Source organism: Manis javanica, chromosome 15 (assembly GCF_040802235.1).
Source record: "Manis javanica isolate MJ-LG chromosome 15, MJ_LKY, whole genome shotgun sequence".
NCBI lineage: Eukaryota > Metazoa > Chordata > Mammalia > Pholidota > Manidae > Manis > Manis javanica.
Genome location: NC_133170.1, coordinates 78,823,388 through 78,846,546, shown reverse-complemented (window position 1 = coordinate 78,846,546; position 23,159 = coordinate 78,823,388). Strand labels below are relative to the sequence as shown.

The 23,159-nt window shown below is 52.0% G+C and overlaps 2 protein-coding genes across 2 annotated transcripts; both read right to left on the bottom strand.

The window, feature by feature from the left end:
• Window positions 1–265: 265 nt before the first annotated feature.
• Window positions 266–9,928, bottom strand: CRYBB2 (crystallin beta B2). The gene is made up of 6 exons (XM_017641619.3): window positions 9,825–9,928; window positions 8,048–8,127; window positions 5,087–5,205; window positions 3,113–3,245; window positions 1,824–1,966; window positions 266–527 (listed from the first exon to the last, which is right to left on the bottom strand). Exons 1-6 carry the CDS (start codon window positions 9,877–9,879, stop codon window positions 359–361), a joined length of 699 nt encoding a protein of 232 aa, XP_017497108.2. The 5' UTR covers window positions 9,880–9,928; the 3' UTR covers window positions 266–358.
• A 5,800-nt stretch (window positions 9,929–15,728) lies between these two features.
• CRYBB3 (crystallin beta B3) lies at window positions 15,729–22,175 on the bottom strand. Its single transcript, XM_017641618.3, has 6 exons — window positions 22,057–22,175; window positions 20,719–20,810; window positions 19,273–19,391; window positions 18,234–18,366; window positions 17,256–17,398; window positions 15,729–16,037 (listed from the first exon to the last, which is right to left on the bottom strand). The coding sequence occupies exons 2-6, from the start codon at window positions 20,791–20,793 to the stop codon at window positions 15,872–15,874; spliced, it is 636 nt and encodes a 211-aa protein (XP_017497107.1). The 5' UTR covers window positions 20,794–20,810; window positions 22,057–22,175; the 3' UTR covers window positions 15,729–15,871.
• Window positions 22,176–23,159: the final 984 nt, after the last annotated feature.

Sequence of the window (23,159 nt, the reverse complement as noted above, 5' to 3'; positions counted from 1 at the left end):
AGCAGCTACATAAGAGGGACCAGGGAGGGCAGCCAAGCCATGAGACAAAGAGCATTGTAATGCAGGGGAAGAAACAGGCTCAGAGAGGTTACACAACATGCCTGTGGTCACACAGCTAAGTGGCTGCAGAGCTATAAGACTCTGTGAGGGCCCCTTGCCCAGACACATTCCGGTTCTCTGTTTTTTTCTCTGTTTCTCTCTCTTTCTCACACACACACACACAAGTACCCCAGCTCCCACTGGGCATAAAACATGCTGCAGCTGACAAGTTGCAAGGCACACTTTATTCACTCACTGGGAAGTCTGAGGTGATCCTGGGCAGCAGACCAGGCCCCTGGGATGGGGGAGATTGGGGGCACTAGTTGGTGGGGTGGAAGGCGCCCCGCTGGTGCCACTGCATGTCACGGATGCGGCGCACAGACTGCACCTGGGGATGGGGAGCCCCAAAGTCCCCACTGTCCTTGTAGTCTCCCTTCTCCAGAAGGTACTGCAGCCCGCGGTAACCAGGGTACTGGTAGCCGACCCACCTGCAGGGTCAGAGGCAGAGGGAGGGGACATGGGGAGCCAGTAAGAGAAGCAAATAAAAAGAGAGAGAGAGAGGGCATCCTTACACCATTAGGAAGGGTGGAGCCTGGCCAGACCCTGTGCCCACCTCCAGCTGTCCTCCTCAGTATTATGCCCCAGTTTCTGGGCACCAGCCACTCTAGGCTTTGTAGAGCCTCTCAGACTTACCAGGTTCCTCCCACCACAGGGCCTTTGCACATGCTGTTCTCACTGTCTGGAATGCCCTTCCTTTTCTGTTAATCCCTGCAATTCCTATTCTTTCTTGAGATCTCAGATCAAGAGCCCCTCCCTCAGGGAAAGCATCTAGATTTGTGTGGATTCTTAAAGTATCAACTGTGGCCCCCAACTAGACTGTTAGCTACACAAGGCAGAAGCCAGGTCTCTTTCATCTACCTTGATACACTAAGCACCTAACACAGTGCCTGACGTGTGGTTGCACTCAACAAACTGAATCAGTGAATGAATGAATAAGTGAAGAGGAATACGAACACAGAACTTTGCACACTATTTTAGGAGTTTGGTAAACCCCAGAAAGCCAGTAGAGGTTGGTAAACTCACTGCCATGAGGAAAAAAATGGTCTTGATTTGTAGTGTTTTCCAATTTTTGTGCTGTAAATACTCCAACTATGGCTAATTTCAGGCTACCAATGATTCAGCAACCAGCTCACAGAAATTCTGAAAATTTAAGAGTTGTCTCCTGCAAACTGGTGCAAGCTGGTTCCAGCACACCACTTCCAGCAGCCCATCTCTGGACCACCATGAAACCTATACTTCCCACAATGAGAAATTCCCCAATGCTGATGGCCAAGGCCTCTGTGCCAAAGAAATTTAATTTGGTGGAATATGGCACTTCCTGTGTCCAAACCCAGGAACTCTCATAATAAAAGAGCCCCGTGGGCGGGACTTCCTTTCCCTCCCAGCTCTGCTAAGACGACTCGGCTCATTCCCATATTTCCACTAGCCCTGCCTCTGCCTCATCCTACCCCTGGCCTCCCACCAACATTTCCTGTCCTGCCCTTTGGGGCTGAGGTTAAGGCCAAGGTGTCTCTCCTCCAGAGGTTTTTGGTATTACCCAAAAGGCAGGTCTGGACCCAACTCTGGGGGCTGAAAGCCACACATGGGCTGATGGTCCCCATGCTCACTTTCCAGAAGGAGACTGAGGTCAGGAGTGTACCCACTAGAGTTTAGGGCAAAGCAGGATTTAGGACTCCGGGCCTGGGTCCCTGGGCAGGGCGAGCCTGGGCTGGAGCTGTACTCACGTGCCGCTCTGCACTCGCACGGACGACACCTTCTCCTGGTAGCCGTGGGCGTGGAAACTGGGCACGTCGTCATCAATGATCTCCATCTTCTTCCCCGTAAAGTTGGGGTTTTCATAGAGGACAATCTTGTGCTCTTGGCTGTCCTGTTGACAGGGCGTGGGGGAGAGTGAGTGTGGGAGAGGCGCCCGGGGCGGACTTCTCACCCATCCACATGCCCTGGGGCTGGGATCAGCACACCCCTCCTTCACCCTGCCCAGTGTCCCCCCGACTGCTGTTTGAACTGTGGCCATTCGTAGAGATCCTGCTGGATCATTTTCATGTAGCAGACACTCCAGATTCTGTCCTTTGGGGAATATTTGATTCTGAAATGTCATTTTCCCACCCACAGCCTCAACTCCCTTTTTTAAGAAACAGCAGCCACGATCTATACGCACACATGGAGACAGAGGCTGATGGTCCCTCGAGTAGGCACTTGGTATTTTCGCTTTCCTTCATCTCCACATCGCTTCCCATCCTTCCGTTCCTGTGATATTTTTCTTACTTATCCCCTTTAATCCTTTAAACTACTTTTATGCCACATGGCAGGTAAGAAAACTGAAACTCAGAGACGTATAGCAGCTTGCACAAAGTCACACCGCTGGGAGTGCCAGAGCCAATGTAGGGATCCAGGTCTGTGAGATGCTAAGTCCAATGTTCTCCAATCTTCCATCAAGCTCTGGGGAGAACTAGACTGCGGTGGGGAGGTTTGGGAGTGTAACTGAGCATTGCTGGGACCTGTGACCTCCCCGAGAGTTCACACTCTAGTAAGAATCAGAGAAGCACCGAACAGTCTCACTGGCATGAGTTATAAGAACTAAACCCCCTTTTCGTCCACATCCAACCCCAGAATTTCTTTTAATATTTATGATGGCTACTGTTTATTGAGCAGTTGCCCGGTAACGGGAGTTGCAGGACCCTGGAAAATACTATCCACATAGAATAGAATGCGAACAGCACCCCCGGGAGCATTTTGAAGTCTTGTAAAAGGAGTTCCCTGGTATTGTGCAAGGTGGCAACCCTCAGGATAAGTGTGGTGGAATCTCAGGACAGTAGAACCTAATATCTCCATTTTACAGATGAGGAAACTAAAGCTCAGGGCAGTGAAGCACCTAGTAGTAGGTCACACAGCCAGGAAGTCCCCCGCCAATTAGAAGAGGCACGGTGCTGGAGGTGAAGACTCCCTCCTGGCCCGGGACCCCTGGCTCTAAGGTGACAGAGGGAGGGAGAGCGACCAAGGGGCAGGAGCTCACCACTTTGATGGGTCTCAGGGAGCTGAGGGAGTCCGTCCTCCGACTGCTGGTCCATGAGTCCCAGCGGGGGTACTCCCCCTTCTCAAACACAAACTGCTCACCCTTGCAGTTGGCTTGTTCGTAGCCCACCCAGCTGCAGCGGAGACAGAGAAAGGGCATGTCAGGCCCATCCCCAGCTGCTTCTGGCAGGCCCCTGGCTACTTGCCGAGGCCCCGGGGCTCACACTTGCCCAGCAAACCATCAAGTCATAGCCCCATCTAAGTCCCAGCACAGCAAACCCAAGAGCAGGATCATCTCAGTTTTCCAGAACTCAGCGCTAAGCTGCCTTCAGACACCTGGAACACAATCAGGAAATAAGAAGGAAACCCAAAAGTTTGCCTGGCAACAAAAACAGATATGCAGAGCCCATGCACTACTGGGCCAGCAGAATGCTGGTAAATTAACAGGCAGCTCTTGAAAACTAAAACTAAAACCAAAACCCTGATTGTAGCATCTGCCAATTTCCATGATGTAAATACTCCCACCAGGCTGTCAGTGTGAAATCCCTGAGTGTGGAGTTGAGAAAACATGCACCCAATCAGCTTTACCAGTGAGAATGGACGCCAGAGCACCACCCCAGCTGAAGCTCATGCACTGCATTCACACCAGGCCTTACTTATCTTTAGATCTATTTCCTCTTTTGTTCTGATGGTGGTCTCCTGACTCATACTTCATGCAAAATTCTAACAGCCCTTCAGACCCACAGTAGAAGAGAAATACTACCTTATAGGGAAGAATTACCTTCCAGTGGAGCATGGCTAATAGAGAAAAGTGGAAAATAGGAAATGGAAGGCACATCCTTCAAAGCTGCTCGCATTCGGGGCCGTGCATTGCAAGGGCAAATGTTTCCGCATGGCACGATCATGGCTGTGCAGAACAATAGTCTAAGCCCTTGCTGGAAGGAAGGATCACATTTCTTGTTGCTTTTCCAAGAGAATACACTCTTGATCCAGCAATTCTGCTTCAGGCAATGTGTCCTTAGGTAACAGTCGTCAAGAGCTGAGATATGTGAATAAGGATGTTCATCACGGTGTCTTTCATGATATCAAATAATTGAAACCACTTAGACAACCGATAGCCGTGGCCTGGGTAAGAAAATGATGGCATATCCCATAATAGATTGTTACAAAGCCAAGCAAAATAAGGAGATGGGACACAGGTTCCCAAACTTAACTGGGTAGAAATATTACCAGGTGAGTTTGTTAAATGCAGATTCATAAGTTTTAGGTCAAAGCTTGATTTAATGGGACTGGGGTGGGGCCCAAGAATCTGCGTTCCAAAGCATCCCCCTTCTGTGATTCTCAGGCAGATTTACCTCCAAAAAATTCAGTGAAAAACACCAATATAAGATGCTATTTAATGACATGGAGAGAATTCCCAATATCTTGTAAAATGTTCAAAACAAATTATAGTACAGCATGATCGGATTTTGGTGAAATGTAGTCAATATAGAGAGATAGAAATCTAGATTTATCAAAATATTAACAATGGTTACTTCTGAATGGTAAAATTAGAGTCATATGGTTTTCTGTCCTTAAACCATTTCTTCTTAATTTTAATCAATTAATAATAATTAACCAAATATCAAAAGTTATATTTTTTTAAAGAAAGCAGAAGAGTGTGAAATCCATTTGAGAATTCTTACGTCCAAATACTACAAAAAAACAACTGAGAATCACATATGGTGCTTAAATGGTCAGAACTTTTAAGGTGTGTTCTCAGACACCCCACATATCCTGAGCGCATCAGGCATGCGAGGCCCAGCAGAGCCATTCCTTTGGCTGTGTTCTCCCCATCCACGGACTCTGAATTGAGTAGGGTCATTGTGTTCTGCAAAATATTCTCTAAGAACCTTGACACAGTCTAGGGGCCCAGTGAGGGCCAGTCCCTCTCGCTCTACGACTCCAGACCAGGCGAGGCCACCCAGGTACGTACGGTCCAGCCTGCACCAGGATGGAGCCGGCCTTCTGCATGCCGGTCTCCTTCAGGTTGGGGCAGGGCCCGCTGAGTTCGTGAGAGTGGCCCTGGAAGTTCTCCTGCTCAAAGATGACGATCTGCAACAGGAGGAGGGAGTCAGACCCTGTCATGACGGGGAGGCATGAGTACAGGGCAGCGGGAGGGGGGAGTGGACTCAGACATCCTTGAAGGATGCTCAAGAGCTCCACCCTTGGGCGTCACCCGTCAAACATAAGGTCAGACAGTCCGGTTCTGCCAGTTACCAGCTGTGAGACTTTGAGCTCTGTTTCGCCTCAGTGTCCCCATCTGTAAAGTGGGAAATCAAGACAGAACCTCCATTGTGGGCTTGTGGGAAGGATTCCTAGAAGCATAATGCTCAGCGCATAATCCTTTCTCTGTGTGTGAGGCATATTTGTATTACCTAAGGAGCCGATCCAGAATGGGTAAGTGGCGGAGCTGAAATAGGAGTCCAAGCACTTTGCAAACTCCAACACACACTCAAAGCACCTGGGATCTTGGTAAAATGTGCTTCTGAGGTAGCAGGTCTGGGCTGCAGCCTCAGATTCTGCATTTTTAACAAACTGCCAGGTGAGGCTGGTACCTCACATTATGTGTAGCAAGATTCTAGACCAGACTGCTTGAGCTTGAGTTTTTCCTGCTCCTATTAGAACAGGCCAGTACCACCACATATACCACCCCCAGCCCATTTCACCCATAAAACTACACATACCTGTGCCATTTTTTTTAAATCCCCATAGGCTTTGCATGTCTCCCTCTGACAAACCCTGGGATAATTCTTAAGGGGACTTTACTCCCTTTGCCTTACTAGTCCTCTCCTGAGGCCAGGGAAGGGGGCTGGCAGGATCCTCGTCAGGGAAATGGAAGCTCTCCACCCAAGGCCTCATGGCCTAGCGCTAACGAGGAGGCCAGCTGCACCTTTCATGATTTCGGACAGCATTCGGGAGCAGAGATTTTCCAGCCGCACTTCCTCAAGGATTTGCCTCTGGACAAAGAGGCGGGCTCACAGGAGGGGCAGCTGAACAATCCACATGGTCAGCACTGGCTGAGTAAACATGCCTCTCTCCCAGGCTGGGGATTAGCCGGATAAAGCCGGGGAAACCAGGGAGACAAATTCCATGGGCTCAATTCAGCCTGTGTAGCCACTGACTGGACCACAAATGGGTCAGGAGACACGGGCTCTGATGTCACCTCTGTTGCATCCAGTTGTGCAACTGTAGGAAGCCACTTGATTGCTCTGAGCCTCAGCATCTGTAAAATGGGTAATCATGCCTATTTCACAGGGTTGTTGAAAAAAATCAAGAACATGGAGTTAGGGTCTAGTTTATTATTACCCTGGCCTGGAGACAAGGGTTTACAGGGGTGAGGAGGCTGAGGGTGGCCAGCCTCTCCATACAGTTGAAAGGCCTCAGAGAGCCCTAGCACTCTGTATTATTATTATTGTTGTCATTATAAAATAATTTTTATACTAAAATTTATACATTACCTAATCCTTGAAACCCGAACTGTCCAATATAGCAGCCATTAGCAATGTGTCTTTCGAACATACCCAACTAGTCCAAATTAAGATGTGCTAGAAATACAAATTATGCATCAATTTTGAAAATGTAGTTTGAAAGAAAGAATGTAAAATGGCTCCCTCCTCTTTTTTGTATTGATTGTACATTTGAATATGTCAAGTTCAATAAAATGCAATATGAAAATTAATTCCCCCTGTTTCATTTTACTTTTGTAACAGGGCTACTAGGACATGTTCGACCACGTACGTGGCCCATGTTGTCCGTCTCTTGGGTGGTACTGCTCTAAACCACATCACTGGCTTTTCATTGTTCCTCAGGTTCACCCAGCTTGGGCCCACCTCTGGGCTTGTACTCCCTGTGTGTGTGTCCTCTGCCTGGGAAGCTCCTGCACCCCTGCCCCAGCCTCCACACGGCTGCTCTCTCACCTGGCCTCAGTCTCTGCCCCCGCGGGGCCTCCTCAGCGGGGCCTCCCTCACCACCTGAGCCGACCCGGGCATTTCTCCTCCACCTGACTCTCAAGAAGCCCTCACCCTACTTTATGTTTCTTCGAAACACTTCTTACTCCTTGAAGTTATATATTTATTTGTTTCTTTACTTCTGTCTGTCCTTTAAAAAATAAGCCCTTAAGGGACAGAATGGGGAGAGGGGCTGCATTAGCTCAAGCTTCCCTTGGCTGGAGAGTACCCCCTGCCATTAAAGGGGTAGTTCCAGTAAAGGATTCCATGCCCCAGCCCCCAACAACAGGAGGGCACCAGGCAGAGGCAGCCAGGTAGACGGTTGCTGGTAGAGGTTTGGGGGAGGACTGGGGGGTGTGACAAGCCACCAACACTGGGATAGGATCCCACCTCCCTTAGGAGGGTGGGGAGATGGGAGAGGAAGGGAGGAACGGTTAACTGGCATTAGGGGGACAGTCACGGGCCAGGAGGTAGGGCTGTTGTCTTTGCCTCTTTACAACCATCCTGTGCATGAATCTGATTCTCTCCATTTTATGAAGGAGGGAACTGAGACTCAGAGAGGTCAAGGGACTGGCCTGGGGCACACAGCAGGTGTGGAGTCAGCAATCCCATGCTTTCCTTCGGTCACAAACCCCGTCTCAGACTGGATGGAGGGTCCACCCCAGCTTTGGGGACACACAATGAAGTATGTATGGAGGTGTAGGAAGGCACAGATATTTAAGTCTCTGGAGCCAAAGCTGGTGCTGGGAATCATGACATGCCAGCCATGGGCCAGGGAGGGGTCTTCAAAATCAGCCACCAGTGTGCTAATGGGGGAGACTGAGGCCCAGAGAATGGCAGAGGCAGAGACGGGGAGCCCCGGGAAGACAGGTGCCAACTGCACTTTACAGAGAAGACGGAGCCTCGGGGGGAAACTGGGTCTGCCCGCCCCCGCCTGTGGCACCCACCTTGGGGTTGAGGGGCTGCGGCTTGCCCGCTTGGGTCTGGTGGTCTGAGGCCATGGTGGGCTGTCCCGCGCAGCAGCGACCTGGAAGACATGGGGGAGCGGCAGTGAGGCCCTCTGGCCCTCGGCTTTCTCACCCGGGGCACCTCGGGGCCGCTCCACGCCAGCCCTAGACCCTGGCTTGGTCTCCCTGGTTCCTGCTGTCCTGGAGGGCTGAGGGCAGCAAGCAGCTGCCTCGCGGTCTATCCTCGGCATCTCTTCTTTGGGTCCGGGCCAGGTCTGGAGGGGAAAATGAGGGCTCCTAAGAAAGTGGTGATAAACTAGGACTCAGGTGGGTCCCAGGCGGGTCCCTGTCCCTCAGCTCCAAACAGTCGTTGCTTTGCTGAATGCAGACCCTTTGAAATTATGCAGACATTTCTTGACTAAAAGAAAACAATGTGGGTAAGCAAACTCCATGTCCTGGCCATGCTTGATTAGGTGTGGCTTCCACTTTGCTCCCACAAAATCCCCCGGACGCCCTGCCCTACCCCCACCTTCCTCCTTGGGCCCCCATCCCACCCACTACCCAGAATGCACCCCTCCACCGTTTGTCTTATTCCCACTCCCACCCCCCACCATCAGTGCACATGTCTGTCAGGGAACTCATGCCACAAACACTAAGGAGTGACTGTGATGGTGGAAGTCCAGGCACTGGAAGAGGCAGCGGCAGGGAAAAATCCACAGCAGATGAGGACATTGGAAAAGTCTGGAAAATTGTCAGTCTGTTCTTCTCACAGGTGGGGCTGTGAACCCGGTCTGTGTTCTCCCGGTGAAGAGGGGGAACCTGACCTCCTTCGCCAGAGATAAGCGAGAGCTTCCAGAAGCCCCTTCCACACTAAGGGCCAGGCCAGGACGTCCGCCAGGAATTCAAATTAGCATCTTGGGAGCCAAACCTGCCCTTGGCCCTAAGAAACCAAAACCCTGGGCCTACCACAGTGCCGGGGGCCCCACCAGTACAGCCGCCGGTCATCAGCGTCCTCAGACAGAAGATTAAGTGCAACTGACTCAGCTCAGGTGCCGGCTCCACCACTCACCCACATCAAGGCCCGTGGCAGGTCGTCTTCTCCGGACCTCAGTTTCCCACTCTGCAAAGTGGGGGCAGTAATGGTGCCTAATATTATCTATGAACAGGTTGTGAGGATCCAATTATATAATGCAAAAAACTGCAAGCACTTGACAGCTGTCCTGGGACACACTCAGTGCTCCAGCAGTTACAGCATTATTAGCATCGTTTGCACCAAACTTTAGTGGCTCTGAAATCTCCGGCTTCTAGGAGCTCCCAGAAACTGGCGGCTGCTTCCTAGCATGCACAGATAGTGGGGACCTGAGAATGTTTGTGGATGTGGAGACATGGACTCACCACCTTAGGAACCATGCTGAACGTTCACTGGTTTGATTCCTTTCACTTACAAATCCTCAGTCTCCTCCCCAGTCACTAGCAAAACAAGATGCTGATGAACTGTTAAATGTTGTTAATAAAGAGCATTGTCTGAGTACACACTATGTGCCAGGCACTGTGCTGGACCACTCACCTACATGATTTCTGAGCCCCACAACAAAGATTTTATGACCTCTCTCCCATTTAACAGAAAAGGACACTGAGGCTTAGAACATTAAAGTTTAGCCCAAAGTCACCTTGCCAGAAAGTGGTGGCACCTGGATTTGAACCCAGGTCTCCTGTACTTTCCATCAAGGATGAGGATGAAAGAAAAAGGCAAGGCAAGTGAAAGAGACATCCTTACCAGTGACACCAGCCCCCGAGAGTGCCCGTGAAGCCTGGCTGGCTGGAGGTGGCATTTATACCTTCCCCAAGAGTGCAGGTGCCAAGATGGATGACCCCTCAGAAAGCAGGGCGAGAATGCTGGATTAAGCCTGCACCAAAGTCCAGGTCAGCAAATGCCCACAGACATTGTGTCTCTGCACAATAATGTCATGAGCTTTCAGATTCAGTCATGCCAGGGTGGTCAGGCGGCTGGGCAAGGAGATGCCCGATTTGCATGCATCAGCCATCCTGCTGCCAGGCCCAGGGGCATGTTGGGTTCACTGGTCAGTTGGGCCCTGGGGGAAGGCAGAGAGAGACAAATCTCAGTGGCCCTGGGAGAAAACAAGTAAAGAAGGGTCTGGCATCTGTCCATCCACCCATCCATTCATTCATTCAACAAATATTTATCAGGCACCTACTTGGTGCCAAACTCTGTTCTAGGGGGTAGCGTCGGGAAGGGGACCTGCTCCGCCTGGGACATCCAGGAAGGCTCCCAGGAAGAGGAAGAGTGCTCAGAGATGGGGAGGATTTAGCCTGGGAAACTGGGTTGGAAGGAGAATTCCAAACAGATAGGGGCCATGTGCTACACGAAAGGGGCTGGCATGGTATTTATTGGACTGAAAAGAGGTTAATGTAGGTAACGTGTGTCATGCAATGGGGCAGGACCTGGGCCAGGTGGCCAAGGTGACTGCAAGGTGACCGTGCAGGGCTGAGGGGAGTGAACTTCACCCTGAAGGCCTTTGGCTGTCCCAGCACCTGCCATTCTTAATCGGGATGCTCGTAGGACCCCAGGCCCCTGAGGTTTGGAGAAACTGCTCAGATCCTTGCAGCCAGTCTGTGTCTTGACTGAAAACAAAATCAGACAGGAGACAGGGACAGAGCTGAGGCTGGAACTAGGAGATTGCTCTCCCCAGCCATCCCTGCTCCCAACACACACACACACACACACATGCATGCACACACGCATGCACACCAACTCCCTAGCTGCTTCTCTCTGTGGCACTTCTCACCACCCGTCATTATGTCATTCATTCTTTCACTTCTTTGCAATGAGAACATGAGCAGCAGCATGAGGGCAGAGCCATCATCCTCCTGTTCACCATTCTATCTGCAGAGCCCAGTACCTGACACACAGTAGGTGCTTGTATGAGTTTCCAAGCACCAAAGGACCTTTACCAGAACAAAAGGCCAAAACTGAGTGGCCTAAACCAGCAGAAATTTGGGATGCAAAGTGGTGCAGCCTCTGTGGAAAACATAATGGCAGTTCCTCAAAAAAATTCCTAGTAGAACTGGCGTATTATCCAGCAGCTCCACTTCTGGGTATACACCCGAAAGAACTGAAAGCAGAGACTGGAACACATATTTGTACAGCCATGTTCAAAGCAGAATTATTCACAACAGCTGGAAGGTGGAAGCCACCCGTGTTCACTGACAGGTGAATGCACAAACCAACTGTGTTATATCCATAAAGTGGAACATCATTCAGCCTGAGAAGGAAGGGAATTCTGACCCACGCGGCAGCACGGAGGACCCTGAAGACACTCTGCCTAGTGACAACAGCCTGTCACAGAAGGACAAGTGCCGTATGATTCCGCTTCAATGAGGTACTAGAGGAGTCAAGTTCATAGCGACAGAAAGGAGGATAGTGGGCTTCGGGGGCTGGGGAACGGGGAACAGGAAGCAGATTTTAATGGGTGCAGAGTTTCTGTTTGGGAAAATGATGAAAGGTCTGGAGACGGATGGTGGTGATGGCTGCATAAAATGTGAATGTGCTTAATGCACTGAATTGCACACTGGAAAACGGTTAATACGGTACATTTTATGTTACATAGGACAATAAAAATCATGTCCAAAAAAAGCCCCCCAGAAATGTATTGTTTCAGACTTCTGGAGGCTAGAAGTCCAAAGACAAGGTGTCAGCACGGCCATGCCCCCTCTGAAGGTGGATCTGAGGGGCCTTTGGTGTGTGCTGGGCCATTGGTCATTTTCTCCTCCAGGCAATGAGCTCAGTGAGAGCTGGGCCAGGTCATGTCCACAGCCCCCTATGCCTGCATGGAGCCCAACACATGGAGGTGCTTAGAAAATATTTGTTGACTGGCTGAATGAGTTAATGAATAAGAGACAAAGAAATGAGTGAAGGTATCTCCGTTTGGGCTTTACCAGAAGCAGACCCTAAGACCAGGGTTCAAGTGCAGGTAGTTTGAGAAGTGATCTCAGGAAACACCAGCAGGGAGAGGGGAAGGAAGTGAGCAGGGAGGGGAAGGCAGGTACCACCAGGTCTTCTTGAAATTAGGTGAGGTCACGTGATCTGGCCAGTGGCTTCTGAACAGACGTGCCAGATACAATTTCCAGGAGTAATCATTTTATTGCAGGTGCCAGACTTCCCACCGCTTCGTCTTCTATCGCACTGAGACGCAGTGTTGTAAGATGAGAGAACCTCCATCAGCCTGGCCCGTGAGTGACTCTGTGAAGAAGAACAGCATTCGACGAGCACTAGACATGTGGCATGAGTGAGAAATAAACTGTGGGTGTTATTAACTACCAGGACTTGTGCACTGCTTGTTACCCAGCATGGCCTGACTTATACATGGAGAGAGAGGGCTTGGACCCTCCGCTCTGCCTCACCTTCTTGCTACAAAACAGGTAGATCTTGTCTAAGGATGAAGTTTTGTCCTTAGATACAAAGGAGCCAAAGCAGAAGAGCCTCAGAGATCATCAAGGTGAGGAGCTCCCGGCTCTATCGGAGTCACCATTCCCTTCTCATGACGATTATTTTGTGACACTCCCTTCTCTTTCTTGAAGCAAAATTAATACTATAACCCAACCACATACATGCTTTCAGAATAAATCAATAACAAAATATCCTAACTATAAAAAAGTAATGAAATGTGTAATAACATGTAACATGTAATTATGTAATAACACGTAGTTAACGCCTGCTCCTGGCAGGTGTTAATTCCCCAGAATTCCAGCCGCCCCCAAGCACAGAGGCACACAGGCGCTGGCAGCTGGAAGGGGTCCTCGCAGGTGGGTGCTGGGGCCTAGGAGGGAAGCCAGGTGGTGCGGGGCAGGGGCCCAGATCAGCCACACTGCCTCTGATCCTTTGACTATACTGCCTCTAACCGTTTGGCTACACTGCCTGCCAAGTAAACAGGTTAAGTGATTTCCCGGCCCTACCCCTGTCCCTGCTGTGACTGAAGGCTAGTCTCACTCCCTGTCCCTCTCAGGCTATGTCCCTGCAGAAGCTAGGATTTGAGTCTAGATGCAGCTAAAAGCATCCTTTTAGAGTTAGGTCTGACGTCAAATCCCAGCTCTGCCCCTTCCTGGCTGTGTGACCCCAGCAGTCAGCTTTCCCTCTCTGAGCTTCCTGGGCCATGAGGAGGACTGACTGGGAGAATGCAGAGGAGTGCTTACAGAGAGCAAGCGCACCCTGACGTGCACAGCTGTGACACGTTTGAGGTTTGGGACAGAGCCGGATCTCAGTGACCTCCTGGGTCCGCCCTGGATCTGGGCGTCCGGCTGAGCCCCGGCTCAGTCAGCCCGGCTCCAGACCCCAGAACAGTCTGGGCACATGGACCCAGCACTGAGCTGGCCTCCTTGCAAGCATTCTCCTGACCCTGTTGCTCAGGAGCCAGTCGTGGCCCTCTTGGCTCTGAGACCAGGCAGGGACAGCCTCCAGCCCAACACCTCGCACACAGTAGGTGCTTAATAATTGGTAGCTAGTGCCCCAGCCAGTAGCTGCTGCTGCTGCACAAGAGGCTTTAGTTTAGCCAATCACAGCCTCAAGGGCAGGTAGGTGGGGAGAAAGGAGCCTTGGAGATGGACCCGAACTTGAGTCCTGGTACCACCACTTAAAAGTGTGGCACTTGGGGTAGTTTACTTCAGTGCCCTGGGCCTGCTTCTCTCTCTGCGGGTGGGGATCGTGATCATCTGTCCACAGATCAGAGATGATGCTGGTGCTGTAAAGCCCCCAGTGTGGGCTGGCACACACAGGGGTGGGACCACAGTGGCTGTTACTCTGGCTGCTGCTCATTTCGACTTGTTTCTTGCCCTGATGGATACATCAGAGTGCGGGGGGCTCAGGACCCCCGGTTCTAGAGCCAGGACCCCAGGTTCAACCCTCAGCTCTGCCTCTTCTTAGATGTGCAGCCCTGGGAAGGTGATGCCACATCTCTGAGCCTCAGTCTCCCCATCTGTTAAATAGGGTAAATAACCGTGCCTACCTTCTAGGGTTATTCTTAGGATTCAATGAGGTGAAGTCTAAGAAGTCCTAGCGGTGGGCCTGGCATTCAGCAAGGACTGATTTATAAAACATAACAGCTTCCCTGTGCAAGGGAGGAGGGGGTGGGGAGTTGGGGGGCACTGCGGACCCCATGTCGGGGGAGTCAACCCTGCCTTTTGTCAGCCTCGTTGCTGGGTGTCCCTTACCCCCACCCTGAGCCTGAGGCCCCACCCAGCTCTCACCTCCACAACAAAGTAAAAATAATTCAAGGTGATTTCTCAACCGTATGTATTTTTTTTTTTAATATGCAGGTTGAAGTAACTGAAAATTGCTGTGTTCTTTTCAATGCCTTCCTGAGGCCCCCACAGGCCTCCCACACACCAGCTGTGTCAGCCATGCTGGGACGGGTTCTGAGCATGACAGGGGAACAGAGTCAGGGAAACACACAGGATGGCTCGTCCGGGTGGGATGGGGAGGCCGGCTGTCACCTGACTGTGAGGTGGGACACCCCCTCCTCTTCCCCACAGGGGCCAGAGGAGACCCATTCATGCCTGGTACCGCCACCGCACCCCCTTTGCATGGGGCAAAGGCAGTGAGGCTCAGAGCAATGGTGGCCAGTGGTGGGAGGTGGGATGGGGGCTCAGTCCCCTAGCTGGGGCTGCAGAAGATGTCCAGGCTGAGGGACAGGATTACCAGCGCATATCAGGGGGGCCACACTGTCATGGCCCTCCCAGATCTCTGTAGGGGCCTCCCAACCATGTCCACTTGGCCCCACAGTCTATACCCAGTGCTACAGCCCGAGCGACCCTATTAGCCCTAAGGAGATGGTGTCTGACCTGCTCTAACTCTCCGGGGCCCCCACCTCCTTCGGAGAAGAGCCAGAGCTTCTGAGTCTGTGGAGCCCCACATACCGACCCCACTCCCTCTCTGACACCCCCTCCTACACCCCCACCACACCCTTCCCAGACCTGCCGGCTCCTTTCTGGGCCTCCATTGCTCCGCCACACTCCTGCTAGGGTCTTCACCCCTGCTGTTCCTCTGCCTGGAAGGGTCTTATGGTTCATTCGGGTCTCAGTGCCAATGGCAGTGCCTCAGAGTGGAGTTCTCTGACCGCCCTTGCGTCCCCTCCTGTCCACATACTCCACTTCCCTGTCCTTAGCACTTATCACCTCCTAATGTTATATTCAAAATATACTTAATTCTTTTCTGCCTCTCTCACAGAGGGTGGACTCCCTGAGGATGGGACTTTGATTTGTTTACTGCTGTGTCTTCAGGTCTTGAATAGGGACTGACATTTGCTGAACAAATGAATGAAACCAGAGCCTGACAGAGAGATGGAGGGGAAATGACAGATGGGAGGAAGGCAGGACGATGGATGGACAGAAAGATGGGTGGGGGGAAGGAAGGATGGACGGGTGGCTGGGTGGATAGATGGATAGATGGACGGATGAACTGATGGATGCCTGGGTGGATGGATGGGTGGGTGGATGGACTGATAGATAGAAGGAGACACAGGCAGACAGACTTAAGGTCAGGGCAGAACGCCCGTGTGGCCTAGAGCCCAGAGTACAAGCACAGCCCTCCCAGAGGCTCCTTCAGCCTTCCCTGCCCACAGCCTCCCCCAAGGCCTGGCCCCTTAATGAGCAACAGCAGAGAAACATGGCAGATGGGGGACCGGCCCCAGGCTTTATTGAGCAGAGTCTGGGGAAGGGGGCACAGGCAGGCTCCCACCCGGGGCCTGGACCCCCTCCTCCTGCCCTCGTTGTCTCCCAGGGCAGCCTGAGCCACTGGTGCCTGGGGGCCCTTCAGCTGCTGAGAAAGCAGCCCCGCTTGTGCCACTTCTGGTCGCGGATCCGGCGCACGGACTGCAGCTTCGGCTGGTTGGCATCCCATTCATTCCAGTGGCGATACTCGCCCCGCTCAAACACGTACTGGCGCCCACGGTAGCCAGGGAACTCGTAGCCAACCCACCTGCCGGATGCCAAGGCTGGGATGAGGACGGTCAGCCTCCAGTCTCCACCTCCTGCCAGAGCCTTTTAAAGCCAGCATCTGACCATGCTCTCCACCTGCCTAAATTCCTCCATGGCTCCCTAGTGCCCTCAGGATGAATTTAAACTCTGCTCTCTGCTCACAAGATTCTTCACTAAATGTCTCTTGCTTTGTCTCTCAACAGTCCTTCTTCATATCCATACTCGAGCCTCTTATTCTACTTTCCTTGAACCTGCATGTCTCTGAGCCTTTACACGTGCTGTTCCTTCTGCTTGGAACACTCTTCCTTGCCTCATCCGTATGCCTCTCTCTTTCACTCACATAGTTTATCTCAATTCAGATGTCTCTTCCTCCAGAAAGCTGTTCACTGACTCTCTCAGGCTGAGTCAAGTGCCTGCCCAGGATCCACAGAGCTTCTGTGTGTTCCCATCACAATCCTGATCAGAATGAGTTGTAACACCCATTTCCTTGTCTGTCTCCCTATCAGACTATGACATTCTTGAGAACAGAGGCTATGTAATTCTTGTATGCTCCCCCCACCCCCTGCTCTGCACATAGTAGATGCTCAGTAAAAAATTGTTGAATAAATTATTACCAGGGAGAAGTGGCATCTTTCAAGGTCTAACCCCAGATCTCAAGCCCACAATGAGATGTAGTCACCAACAAAGGGAAGGTGACCCTAACATTGTGTAAACAGAGATATTAAGCTTAGAAGGAGGGCGGTGATGAGTCTGCTCTCCTGTGCACCATTCATGTCACACCCAAAGAACCATTATGTCAGTTCTTCCCCTGTAAGAAGGACAAGGGTAGTCAAGAGGGAAAAAAAAAATCTGAGAGTCAGTTAAAGGGCCCAGGGATGCTCAGAAAAGGAATGAAGACCTAGATGGGGACAGGTGGAGGGAACAGATTTCACTTGATTGACAAAAAAAATGATAAAACTTTCTGTAAGTCAAGGCTTCCTAGAAATCCAGTGGTACGGGAGGGCAAGCAATTAGGCATTTGCATTACGTGGGCTCTTTGGGAGGCTCTGAGCAAGGGTGGTGCAGAAGCAGCCTTGACTTGAATGGAGGCCTCCAGACCTGGAGGGACAGGAAACGTCAGTTGTGCGGGAATCACAGTGAACAGAGATTCTGTTTGGAGTGGGAGGTGTGAGTGATCAGGGGGTCAGGCAGGGGCAAGAGTGGGGGTCGGGTCTCTTACGTCCCATTGATGGCCCGGATGCTTGCCACACGGTCCTGGAAGCCATGAGCCCAGAGGCTGGGCACGTCATCGTCCACTATCTCCATCTTGCGGCCACTGAAAGCTGGGTTCTCAAACAGATGCAGCTTATGATCGGGACCATCCTGGCGGCAAGATCACGGAGTGAACCAACTGCTTTCACACCCAGGACAGGGGTCAAGGAGGCTCAAGATGCAGGAAAGAATCAAGTCACCACAAAATACCCCCCACCCCAAGCCTGCTGCAGGAGGACAGCAGACTTGGGAAGCTCCTCTAGCCAGAGCTGGTCTCCTGAGGAATCTTGGAGCCAGGGAGCTGTGAAACTGAGAGGAAGGCCTTCCAAGTATCACTGAACTCCATCACTTAGCAGCTAGGGAAACTGATGCACAAGGAGAGAAGGAAATCAAATGTATTAAGGCAGGAGCAATCCCTCTTTCCTGCAGCAGATCTTGATGTGGTCTTCCCAGCTTCCTGCCCCATTGCCAGCTAAGGAACATCAGTCACTGTGACCATGAGAAGGGCTGAAGCAGCCACTGAGTGTGAGTGAGTGAAGGGTGTGGGAGAGAAGGGTGACATTGTAAAGTCCAATGAAGAATCAGAGCTGTGTTGCAATTACTTTCTGATTCTGCGTTTCCCTGACCACAATACGGATCTAAGACTGGACCACGGGGCTCATAATTTTAATAGGGTTACAGAGGGACATGCCAATGCTGTGCCGGCTAATTCAAGCCGTGAATCCTGGCATTCCAGTCCCATCCCCAGCTCAGTGACCATGCGGGAGCCAGCTTCTTCTTGTCTCACACAATTACTTAGGTCTGAAATGATGAGGGCTTTTTCCAGGCCGCATCCACAGCAGCCAAGCCCTCAGCTCAGCTGGTCAAATGAGCTTGCCTGACCAGCTGCCTGCCGACATGTCCTGCTTCTAGGGTGCTCACTCAGGTGGGCAGGAGTCATACTCACAATGTGCAGAGGCCGGAGGGACAAGAGGCTGTCACTGTGGTGGCTGTTGGACCAGGCATCCCAGCGAGGGTAATCCCCTTTCTCCAGGACAAACTGCTCCCCACGGAAGGCCCTGCAATCGAACGCCAGCCACCTGTAGGAAGAAGGAGGCCCGGGGTCATGTTCACTGCCACTGAGGGAGAACCAAAGTCAAGCGAGGGAAGGGCCCCTAGCTGTTGACCTTTGACCTTGCACCCCCACTGCTAACCTGGCTACTGATCGCTGGTCCTGTTATTGAAGGTCCTTCTAGAACATACTGAGAGCTCAGACGCTGAGCCAGAAAACCATCCTGGGAAGTAGTGTTGAGAATCTATTTTATTACAGCTTCTGTATAGGGTGCTCAGAAAAACCCTTAGCACAAAGGGGACAACTCCCTCTGCTTCACAATGATCTTATCTGGTTATTTATATGCAGCATCCCATCCATTTCCATGAGCCTCTCTCTGAAGTACAGTCCATTATTGTCCCCACTTGACAGATGAGAAAACAGAGACCCAGAGGTGAAGTCCCATGCCCAGGACCACCCAGTTGGTAGGCACTGGAGTTTGAAGGCAAGAGTTAGAGGCCAGCCAGGCTATCTGCTTGCCGTGTGGACATGCACGCGTCACATCACCACTGTGGCCTCAGTTTCCTCACCTGTCAAATGGGGATAAGAATGCCTAGGGCAGTTGTGAAGATTCAGTGATACAATACATTTAAATTTTAGCTGTTAAAATTATTATTCAGATGATAATTATTAAATCCCACTCATCAGGTGCTGAGCTGGGTGCTGGCTTATCTTCCTCTGTCCCCCTTCCACGGTGCCCTGCCATTTACCACAGAAATCAAGACCTAGAAGGATTCTAAGAGAATCACAGTTCAATGCCCTCATTTTCCAGATGGGAAAACCGAGGCCAGAGACGGCAAGGGAGTTGCCCAAGGCCCCACAGAGCTTGAGCCCGGAAGTCCCGACTCCAGGAGGGCTCAGGACTGCGGGGAGGGCCTGGGGCCCAGATACTCACGGCCCGGACTCCACCTGGATGGAGCCCACCTTCTCCAGCAGGCTCTCCGTCAGGTTGGTGCAGTCGGCAGACAGCTCGCACCGCTTGCCCTGGAAGTTCTCCATTTCGTACACGATCACCTGGAAGGGCAGCGTCCTGAGGTCCCACCGGGTCGGACCCCCAGCCCCAGGCCCCGTGGGGTACAGTCCTGCGGTGTGGGACTGCTGGGCAGCAGCCTGGAGCCAGCACCGCCGCAGGCTTGCACTTGCCCCCTGGTGGCCACGGAGGGAACTCCAACAAGAACCTCAGTTAAACCTGGGATTGCAACTCCGCGTCTGACAGGACCCAGTCCCCAACGCAACAGAATGAACTGAACCAAGGAAAGACTGCAGGGAAATGAAGCCACATATGCCTAATAGGGAATTCTAAACTTTTCAACAGAAGTCAGAAATATAAATTTCCCTTTATGTGAAATTTCTCCGTTTACAAAACCTAGTGCAGGACAAACCAAACACTGCTTTGCAACCTCGTTGTATGTTTGCTTGCCCCACGCCCAAAGAGGAAGGGGCTGCAAATGGCAGAGGAATATTTTGCCTCTTTCACCCACCTGGAGGCACAAACTGTCTTTGTAGAAAGTCCCTGGGGGCACATCTGCTCCAGTCATTTTGTAAAAGGCTCAGAAAGAGTAAGTCACTTGTCCCAGGTTGTGCAGCAAGTTAAGTAGAGGCACTGGGATTCAATAAATCGGCCAGCTTTTTTCTCCCCTGCGGTGGTATGAATGGGCAAGGCCCACAGATACCAACAGGAGCCAGGAAGGGCAGGCAGTGGCATCCACCTTCCCGGTGAGCAGCTGCACCTGGGAATTTGGTAATGCCCTTAGAGGTCACTAGACCAACCCTGGGTTCTCCACAGGAGGAAGCGATCAGGCCCCGATCCGGGAAGGATTCTCTGCTTCTCCTCCACTCTCTTTAAAGCCACCAGCAAATCCTCAAACATGCTTCTGCCCCCAATTATCTCCCTAATCACCCCAGCCTTGGACCCCATCTCAAATTAAAGCCCCAGGGTTCATTTGACGACACAAGCACTGAGCTTGCACACCAGCTCCAGGGGTTGAGGGGAGCGGGCCTAATTCCCATTTTCAGGATGGGGTTGTTGAAGGTCAAGGTGGGATGGTTATTGGACTGAGGTCAGACAGGAGAGCCAGTACCATGTCTCCTGACACCCTGGGGCCTTGGAGCCCCATTGAGACAGGCAGGGGGTGTGTCAGCAGCTCCCCTTTGCAGAGCAGAACACAGGAGAGGGAAGATGCAGCAAAGTCATGAAGGGAGTTTTCAGCAGAGGGTTAGGTGTCCCCCGGGGCCCCAGCTGGCTTGGAAGGGCTGTTGCTCCTTTCTGTGAGGCCTGCCCAGACGAGGAGTTGACCCTGAGGCCCAGGAGCAGCCCTGGGCCCAGAGCCCCTGGCAGTACCTTATAGCTGCCCCCAAGGCCTCCATGGCTCTTGCCGGCTGCAGCCTGATCCGGAGCCCTGTGCTGCTCCGCCATCTCAGCAACACGTTTGGCTTCAAACAAAGGAAAAGGGCGTCACCGTGTCCATCCGGGTAAAATCAGGTGTTGAGGATGTTAGAGCTGAGGATGAGCTACAGACCTTACTGTCTATGGGATGTGGTCATTACTCACCTACATTGGGTCATTCAGTCATTCAACAAACCCTCTGAGCACCCACCACAGGCCACAAGGACTGCAAAACTCAGTGGGATCAGAATCTCCATTTTGGCTCCAAAGCCTGTGTCCTCCCCCTACACCCACCCAGAGCTGGGTGCAGACACCCCACCTCCAGACCCTGGTCAGAGGGTGGGCTTTGTTGGGTCTCCTCTCAGAGATCTCTCCCACCTCCACACTCCAGGCCCAGTCCTCTGTTCACCCCTTACTCTGTTCACCAAAGATTCTGGGAGCAGCTACTCAGTGCCCGGTGCCATGCTGGGTGATGAGATGAACAGGTCCCCCCAGACTGGTGGGAGATGGACAGACAGATGTCTGGGGAAAGCATGTGGGACCAGGTCCTCAGACACCTGCTCCAGACCAGTACCCATACGTTCAGTTATTCATTCCATGTGCACTTATGGAACACTTACTGTGTACCAGCCACTTAAAGAGACAGACACAGACAGTTCCTCTTCATCCCTATGGGGACCGTGACACCACAGGCCCTGCCAGAGCCACACGGAAGGATCCTCATGACAGCCACACACACAGGCACATGGGATTGTTCCCTAGTCAGCACATGCACGCACACACACACACTCACAAGCTCCCATGCTCACTGTACACAGTGCATTCCACCCACTGCACTAGGACAGCCTCTCTCTTGCACACACATCTACAGTGGTTGTAAGGCACCCACACTTACCTACACCCCACCCGCAGCTGCTACCCACCGCAGCTCCAGCATCCCTTCCCTGTTCTGCCTATGCCAAGCTTCAGCAGGATACAGGGCCTGGTCCAGTTCGTGGAGGACTCTCGGGAGCCTTGGCAGCCCCCCAAATTTGCCCACTCCCCTTCCTCAGCTGTGCTCAGTCTATGGAGGCCTCCTGCACTAAGCACATGCAAGGGGCTGGACCCTGGCCACCTCCCTGGGACACCCGCTGGGCTTGGTGGCTTTATGAGATCCTCCCTCTCAGCTTCAACCCTCGAATGAATCCCTGGGCTGTTCAGGCCCCAGACATGCACGGCCCACAGAGACCACCAAACACCTGGGCCTGCTAGGGCAGCTCCTGCCTCCCCGTCCCTGACCATCCCCGAAAGAACCTGTTGCTGGAGCCTCAGGAAGAACAGAGCAGGCGGGCGCAGTTTGCGGGACAGTCTGCCTTTGCAAGGAGCGTCCTATTTATGGGCGCTTTGTGACAGCCCAGCACATCCCGGCCTGCTAAGGCAGCACCCTGTCCGCCCGATTCTGTTCAGGCCACTTCACTCCAATAGCAGGTCCAGGGAGGCCCCAGTGCCTGTGTCCTCAGCCACGGCGCCTGATGACTTCCCAAGGGCAGCTTTGTGGGCAGCTGACAGCGCCAGGCGGGGATGGAAGGGGCACCAAGGTGTAAATCTCTCCAACCCCCAGCTTCTTGGGGCCCCATCTTCCTGTCGGGATGCATGACATTCTTGGAATGGGTGGGACCCCAGGGTCTTTCCATTTTTTCCATGTGCCACCCGGCCTCCACTTTAAGTCAGATCGCCAAACATACCCTCCACATTGGGTGTGAATCCATACAACCACTCGCTTGGAGGCTGTAACCAGCAAAGGTGTACTTTCTTCATAGAGAAGGCGTGCTGCAGTTTACTGCACTTCACACTGCATTTTTTCACACATTGCAGGTTTGTGGCCACCCCGTGTGGAGCAAGTCTGTCAGCGTCATTTTCCCAAGGGCATGTGCTCACTTCGTGTCTCTGTGTCACATTGTGGTTAATTCTCGCAATACTTCAAACTTTTGCATTATTCTGTTTGTTACGGTGATCCACGACTGGCGATGACAGCTTGCTTGAAGCTCAGGGGATGGTTGCCATTTTTTAGCAATAAGGTATTCATTAAGGTGTATACGTTGGTTTTTTAGGCATAGTATTATTGCACACTTAGTAGACTATAGTATAGTGTAGACATAGTTTGGGAAAGCAAAGCATTCATTTGGCTCGCTTCATTACAGTGTTCTGGAATCGAACCTGAGCTATCTCTGAGATCTGCCTGTATGAATAACAGCTATCATTTATTGAAGATCTACTGTGTGCAAGGCACTGTGCAGCTTCATGAGCATTACATTTAATCCTCATCCAGCTCTTTTTAGGGGAGGAGTTGTGGTCCCAGTTTTATAGATGGTTGAGGAAACGGTTCAGAGAGGTAAAGACACTAACTCAGAGCCACA

Excerpts from the sequence above, each read along its gene's own strand:
- CRYBB2 (XM_017641619.3), bottom strand. The coding sequence starts at position 9,879 with ATGCCACCTCCAGCCAGCCAGGCTTCACGGGCACTCTCGGGGGCTGGT. Across the intron at positions 3,246-5,086 it reads ATCCTGGTGCAGGCTGGACC|CTGGGTGGGCTACGAACAAG; the intron begins GTACGTACCTGG and ends TCTCCGCTGCAG. Across the intron at positions 1,967-3,112 it reads CCCTGAGACCCATCAAAGTG|GACAGCCAAGAGCACAAGAT; the intron begins GTGAGCTCCTGC and ends CCCTGTCAACAG.
- CRYBB3 (XM_017641618.3), bottom strand. The coding sequence starts at position 20,793 with ATGGCGGAGCAGCACAGGGCTCCGGATCAGGCTGCAGCCGGCAAGAGC. Across the intron at positions 19,392-20,718 it reads GCCTTGGGGGCAGCTATAAG|GTGATCGTGTACGAAATGGA; the intron begins GTACTGCCAGGG and ends CTGCCCTTCCAG. Across the intron at positions 16,038-17,255 it reads ATCCGGGCCATCAATGGGAC|GTGGGTTGGCTACGAGTTCC; the intron begins GTAAGAGACCCG and ends GGCATCCGGCAG.